This window comes from Vespa crabro, chromosome 9, assembly GCF_910589235.1.
Source record: "Vespa crabro chromosome 9, iyVesCrab1.2, whole genome shotgun sequence".
Lineage (NCBI taxonomy): Eukaryota > Metazoa > Arthropoda > Insecta > Hymenoptera > Vespidae > Vespa > Vespa crabro.
This window is the reverse complement of record NC_060963.1, coordinates 3,427,570-3,435,000: the sequence shown is the minus strand read 5'-3', so window position 1 is coordinate 3,435,000 and position 7,431 is coordinate 3,427,570. Positions and strand designations below refer to the sequence as shown.

Below are 7,431 nucleotides of genomic sequence, written 5' to 3'. Positions count from 1 at the left end.
TAAATCTTCTATACTGTGAGGAAGGTTTCCGTCTTTTTTATAATATGACATCGTAATGCAATAATGTTGTTGACTCTTCATCAATAGAATCATCAATAGAAAATTGTCGTACGAGGAAAATCGAATAAAAAAAGTTGTTTGACGTTCTCTTGCCTCTAGATAAATATCTACGTACAATAAATAATAAGATATTTTGTAACAGCGCATAGAGTGCATTTTATATATATTTTTATTCAGATCCTTACCTCAAATTAAAAATTGGCTCGAACCATCAAGTCGAATTTTTCCGCAGCACATTTACTTATAAATCTGTAATTAATTGTAGATCTATAATTTATTAAAAAAAAAAAAAAAAACAAAAAAAAACAAAAAAAATTGAATATTACTCGTTGAAGATAATCGAAAAATCAATGAAATAAATAAAACTACGTTCACGTTACATATATCGGATTGACATAATTTACGTAATATAAGTTAAAAATCACAAATTTATTTATACATGTATATGTGAATATATATATATATATATATATATATATATATATATATATTTTTTTTTTAATATTGAATTCGTCTTAAAATAATGACGGCCGTAGAAAGAATGAACAGAATCGGACGTACGATAGAACGTTCGCGTGAAGATATATTGAAACGTTATTTGAAAATCTGTCCGACATTTTATCACATTTGTTATGATCCTGTTGGTACTCACAAAAAATCACGTTCCTTTATAGGATTTTTAATGGGAATATTTCTCGGTATTATATTTTATCGAACTATAATCTTCCAGTTAAAATTCGATCGTTATACCACTGTATATCTTGGTATTATAATTATCATTATATTATCTATCGGTTGTGCTACGTCTATTCAGGTAAACGATAAATAAAATTTATTTAACTTTTATTGAAAATAATTAGATAATTAACTAGACATAATAATAAGTTACAATAAAAGAAATTTAATTGAAAATTCAATCGTACGATTACACGATCGAAGGAAATAATAATTAATTCGTTTATTGACTATTAATGAATATTAATTAAGTTAATCCTTTTATTATTCTCAATACAATACATCGTAAATTAATTTTAATTTATGCAAATGATCTCGAAGGTACACTCGGCCATGTCATCTTAACGCGTTTCTTGCGCGAAAAAAAAAGAGGAAGAGAGAGGGAAAGAAAATAGAATACAAAAAAAAAAGAAGGAAAAAGATGAAAAAATGTTTTACGTCACTCTCTTAAACATTAACAAATCTAATCTTTATATGTTGTATTTAACGTTACAGATAAGATGCATCTGTATCCTATCATTTCCTGCATTTTTCGGTCGTGCCGGACGTGTACTATTGAGAGCACTGATACTTGGATATATAATAGCTGGACCTATTTTCAATTTGACATACAATGGGAAAGAAGTTATAAGGAGTTTTGCTTGTACCGCCAAATTGACGTATAATTTGACTAAGATCCGTGCCGATCTAATGTTCGAGCCCTTTCATCGGGCGATTTTAGAAATGAGATCGAACGCCGGGGAGTTAAAGGACGCTTTATCGTCGGTTAGAGATCTGATGAGTCCAATAGTTGAGGAAATCGAAGGGGAGGAAGAGATGATGAGATTGAAAGAGGAGAACGATTATCTCGATGAAATTCAAGGGGACTCTAAGAGGAGCGATGAGATCGAGGATAAGCGAGAAAAGGAGATGAAAGATGCCAAATCGGAAGCTGAATTTTATTCGGTCAAATATAAAATGAAAGTTGAGGCACGTTGCGAGGAACAACTTAGCCGTGGTGCAGGCAGGTGCAGGTAAGATAGATAGATAAATAGATAGATAGATAGATAGATAGATAGATAGATAGATAGATAGATAGATAGAAAATCTATACATTTTTTTTCTGTTCGATTGTAATTTTTTTGTTTTTTCGTTTTGTTTTATTATTATTATTATTATTATTATTATTCACCCCCCCCCCCAGAGACATGTTCGCCGATGCTTACGACAAGTGTTATCACAAGGTAACCGTTTTTGCGGCCTGGCTATTATGCTGGCCGATGAAGTTGACGTTCGTTTGCAATCTCGTACAAGCTTTGGGTGGAGCTAATATATGTGATCCTGATGGACAAGTCGATATCGGCGTTGGCGATGGTTACGTAGCATTAAAAAGTAAGATTGCTTGTTCTTTTTTTATTTTCTTTTTTCTTCTTTTTTTTTTTTCAATCGATATTTCAAGATGTAAAACTTCAATAAGTTGACTGGATTTTCTTTTTTTCCTCCTCTCTTTTCATTTCCTTTTTTTTCTTTCTTTTTTTTTTTTTTTTTTTTTTTTATTTTCTTTGAATGATAAATTCAAGGAGAAAAATAATTATGCTGGTTTTCTTTTTATACTTACCATCCTTTTTTTTTTTTCGTTTTTTTTTTCTTTCTCCTTTTCCTTATCAGATACACGAAATAAATTTAGTGAAAGTTTGAAGGATGCGAAACTTCAATACAAATTAAAGATCGCACCTCCCGTATTAGACATTTATGATGCCGCGAGTGCTGCGAAAGCCGTAATGCATGATTTCGACATCAGAAGGAGATACTTCGAATCGTTTATGATATTTGCAAAGAGATGTTTATCGTTAATATTTCTGAATATTATATTGAACGCACAAAAGTATCATGACAGTTATCTAACCGATATCGAGTTCGATAACATTTACGTGACACGTTACTTTCGAAAGATCGATGCTAGAAGAAAAGCTCGTGGCAGTATTACCTTATTGCCATTGAAGAAGATCGAAAGAATTAAATTTGTCGATCCTTATGGTTTAAAGACGAGCAAAATTGAGGGACGACATATTATGGGTGAAACGTTGAAACTATTATTTGAAATAATTATAGCTACGAGTTTTATACTAATGGATAGATTATTCTTCGAAGCACTCGATTTGATTCGTCGCCATTCACGATTGGAATATACTCAGGTAAAATTATACGATTACACGAATTTTTCGTTTATTTACTTTCTATTTTCTCTCTCTCTCTCTTCCTCTCTTTCTTTTTTTATCTCTTGGCAAACATTTTTTCTAGTCATATATTATTTACACATAGTATAGGTTGGTCACCACGATTTGAGTTTGGAGATTCAAGGTACAGGTATCATAGCATCTCTAATTAGACATTTAATCAATGGTTTCAACGTGAAGAAACATACAAAAACTGTAATAACTAATGAACCGTGTCTACCAAGACCGATCGAATTGTCAAATAACGTAATACTTAAGATTTATGGTATTTTTCTAGCCGTTTTTATATTGATTTATACATCCGCTTATACCCAAAGGACACGTTTTTTTATTTGCTCGTTTTTTTATCGGACTCGTCAAAAACGTCGTATATTATATCTTTACAATGAGAGTTTACGTCGTAGACAAGGTTACGTGAAATTTACGAAAGCAAAGATCAAGACTTTGGCTAGGACGCGACATTTGGAACAGGAGATCTCCTTTGCAATGGCATTAAAAAAGGAATGGCCGAAACTTTTCGGTTGGTTACGTTTATTCGAATCGGCAAGAGAAAAATGTTTAGTTTGCGGTGAGGTTGAACCACGAAGGGGTATTAAATTTCGTCGATGTACAACCCCAGGTTGTCCTTTCGTTCATTGCGAGGAATGTTGGAGAGACATCGGACAAATTTGCTATGCCTGTGCCGATGTTTCCGATACTGATTCGGAAGACCCAACGGATGAGTCCGAGTCAACGGAATGAATAACAACGATCTGTTATTCTTCTCTCTGTCGTGACCTTTAAAAGTCGTTGAAAAATCACAAAAGATCGAGTCGCGATACGATTTCAATTTTACATTTTATAACCTCGAAGTATAATCGTCTTGCCGAAGATGTTGAAATCATCGAATTAAATATTCCATCCATTAGATCAATTAGCACAATCAGGAAACTATCGTGAACGTTAAATACTTTATTTTCTTCAACAGTTTGTAAAAATTCCTTCGTTAGATTTATCTTTAGATTAGTAATGATCGATCTGATCTTCTTTTTTTTTTTTTTTATTTTACAATAGATATATATATATATATATATATATATATATATATATATATATATTACAATTAGAATAAAACATGTGCACATATATACGGGATTAATAATAGCATGTGAGTAGACGAAGAAGAAGAACAAGAAAGATGATTTTCGTGCTTATTCATAATTCATAAAGTTCGAAACATAGTAGGCGTAATTTAACGTCCTGAAAATTTCTTCAGACTAAAATGTTTCCTAGAATTATTCTGTTCAATGAACGGGGGACTCTTCTTCTTCGGTCAGGTCGAAAGACTGCGGAACAACATCGAAGAAAAACAAAAAATAAAAATATTAGAATGACGGAATCAAAAAGAGGAGAAAAAAAAATGTTCTAAGAAACATTCTAAGAAATATTCCCTCTTTTTCTTTTATTTATTTATTTATTTATTTATTTTTCTAAACACGTATCACGTCTCTAAGGAATGCTTATTTAATCATATATATATATATATATATATATATATATATATATATATATATATATATATATATAACAAAACAAAACTTGTGATATATTATATATGTACACATATGTAAATACATTGAGTTTGAATTGTTTCCTTGTTTCGAACTAATCAATATTACATAATCAAGAAATCTTCTACTTTAGAATATTATATTTAATACGATTTCGTGCGTCTAACGAGCCATATCGAGTACTATAAAAGACATTTCGAATAAAAATCGTATTTACAGAAAGAAGTTAGTTCGTTGAAGTAAGAGTTAGAAGAAATATTTCGTCTTAATAAATTGTTAAAGAAAAAAAAAAAAAGAAAAAAAAAAATAAATAAATAAAGAAAAAATAAAGAAAAATTAAGTAAACAAATAAATAAAGAAAGAAAAAATAAAAATATACGAAAGAAAAAATGTTAATCCTTGTTATATTGGCAACGTGCAATATCGTTTTTCAACAAACTTTCGCTAAAGAAGAAGATATAACGACGGAGGAAGGAAGGAAATATACGACCAAATACGATAACGTCGATATCGATGGTATTATCAAAAGCGAAAGACTATTGAAGGTTTACGTGGGTTGCCTTCTCGATCGAAATCCTTGCACGCCGGACGCAATGGAATTGAAAAGTAAGCGTACATCTTTCAAATTCAAATTCAAATTTAGAAATTTTTCCATCGTGCCAAACGAAATCGTTATATAGTACAATTACTTGGTATAAATTAAAAGGATGAATTGAAAGAATGAAAAATTATTAATGGAATATAAATAAAACTTATATATGTATATATGTATATTTATATATACACAGGTATATGCGTATAATTGGGAATGCATTCATCGAAATATTGAGAAACTTTTAGTATCGTCATAAAATATTTAGAAAAAGTCGATTACCATTAAGAGATCTTTTCTTCTTCATGGCTACACACAGTCTGCGTAAAGACGTTCTTACACGCGCGTCGGGTGTGATTTTATGAAAGCCATTACAGTGACACAGAGCGTACAAGGACGAACTATGAAAGGTCACATCTTGGCAACAAGATTGTTACTAACATATCTTTGTTTTCTTTTTCTTCTCTCTCTCTCTCTCTCTCTCTCTCTCTCTCTCTCGTTAAATTCTACCTTTTTGTTCCTACTTCATTTTTTTTTTTTTTTAATCTAAATCCTTGTGTTAACCATTATCATTTTTTTTGTCAACATATTTGATCGTCCAATTATTTTATCCCAGTTTTTTTCTTCTATCAATTTCATTACATGTTTAATATATATATTGCATTTATGTATATATTTTTTCATCGATAGTTCTTTTTTTTTTTTTTTTTTCTTTCGAGCGACAAATATTTTAATTTATTTATTTATTCATTTTTCTTTTTTTCTTTTCTTTCATTAATTTACTATATACGTTTAATTCGTACATTCATATATTCATTTATTTATATATTTATATATTTTGTTTTTCTAGCGTAACAGATATATATGTTCGTTAATACATATACATATATATATATATATTTTTTTTTCAACTTTTTATGTACAATTTATATAACTAGTCATACGTCTCTTTCTCTCTCTGTTCTATATATATATACACATGGATCTATATATATATATTGATATATTATGTGTTTATGATGCGCTCATAATATATTTCGTAATATATTCCTTAATAACATTATATAATGATGTTATTCCCAATCCGTTGAAAGGATTGCCATATTATATAGGATTATCATCATAATAATAAACAAAATTGATGAATGGAAAAAAAAGAGAATATTAATGAACCATATTGACGTACCAAAATTTATTATTATTACCATGTAACATTACACGAGTTATATTAAAGATTTATCGTTCTGTGTCATTCTTTGTCAAAAAAAAGAAAAAACAATAAATCAAAAAAAAAAAAAAAAAAAAGAGAAAACAAGGAAAAAAGCAAAATCAAGAACGATAAATATGAGAACGATAAATTATTTTGTTTTCTAGGAAATTTACCAGACGCATTGTCGACAAATTGTTCGTCCTGTAGCGAAGCACAAAAGATCGCAGCTGATAAGCTGTCTCATCATTTGATCGACGAGAAACCAGAGGAATGGAGTCAACTCGAGAAAAAATATGATCCTGATGGCGCATACAGACGACTTTATCTAGAAAATAAATTCAACTATGATAATATGTCCTAGGATCGAGATAAAGACAAAATGAATTCCGAAGAATCGAATCACTATTTCTATTACTATTGAATTATATTTTAAAATAATTATTAACGTTTGATCCTTAAAAAGAAGATCCTTACGATCAGTTATATTCATAATCCTTAATCCTTCGATGCATGATTTATTTTAATAGTAATTTGTAGAAGAATATATGGGATTAATATTAAAGCAAATAAAATAATAATTAAACAAATTATTAATAATAATCAATAATCAATATCACATTGCGATATCATAAATATATTATCAAGAGGAACATTTTTTCTTTTCTTTTTTTCTTGTTTCTTTTTTCTTTTTTTTTTTTTTTTTTTTTTTGTAAATCAAAGTAACTAACATATGGAATTATTTTTACAAAATTTCATGAATGAATTAAATTCGTTCGTAATTAAACATGAATGCGCAGATTAATGTTACATATGACATATTTTAACATATTTCTAATTTTGCAATTGCATGGATATAAGGATTAACATACATCAAATCCGTATAAATAACCATATAAATCCATTAATCATATCATTCTTAGCGTATGAAATCTAAAAATATACATGCTACCACTACTTTATTTGGTATCAAACAAGAAACAGATTTCCTTTTTTAATCTTCTATCGAATGAAAAAAGAAAAAGAAAGAAAGAAAGGAAAGGAAAGGAAAGGAGAGAGAGATATTTATAA

General features: G+C 29.2%; 2 protein-coding genes across 2 annotated transcripts in view; both read left to right on the top strand.

Moving 5' to 3' along the window:
* The window catches only part of LOC124426890 (ejaculatory bulb-specific protein 3-like), a 1,840-nt gene extending 1,634 nt beyond the window's left edge, over nucleotides 1-206 (top strand). Inside the window, exon 3 of the mRNA XM_046969093.1 lies at nucleotides 1-206. This exon is cut by the window's left edge and continues 640 nt beyond it. The gene's annotated coding sequence lies outside the window, so the exon portion shown is untranslated.
* A 442-nt stretch (nucleotides 207-648) lies between these two features.
* Nucleotides 649-6,950, top strand: LOC124426889 (protein sneaky-like). The gene is made up of 4 exons (XM_046969092.1): nucleotides 649-874; nucleotides 1,291-1,808; nucleotides 1,979-2,166; nucleotides 6,528-6,950. The coding sequence occupies exons 1-4, from the start codon at nucleotides 743-745 to the stop codon at nucleotides 6,722-6,724; spliced, it is 1,035 nt and encodes a 344-aa protein (XP_046825048.1). The 5' UTR covers nucleotides 649-742; the 3' UTR covers nucleotides 6,725-6,950.
* The last annotated feature ends 481 nt before the right edge of the window (nucleotides 6,951-7,431 follow it).

What these genes read in the sequence shown, in the direction of transcription:
- LOC124426889 (XM_046969092.1), top strand. Translation starts at nt 743, where the DNA reads ATGGGAATATTTCTCGGTATTATATTTTATCGAACTATAATCTTCCAG. An exon ending in CGTGGTGCAGGCAGGTGCAG is followed by an intron (nt 1,809 to 1,978) that starts GTAAGATAGATA and finishes CCCCCCCCCCAG; the next exon opens with AGACATGTTCGCCGATGCTT. An exon ending in TGGTTACGTAGCATTAAAAA is followed by an intron (nt 2,167 to 6,527) that starts GTAAGATTGCTT and finishes TTTGTTTTCTAG; the next exon opens with GAAATTTACCAGACGCATTG.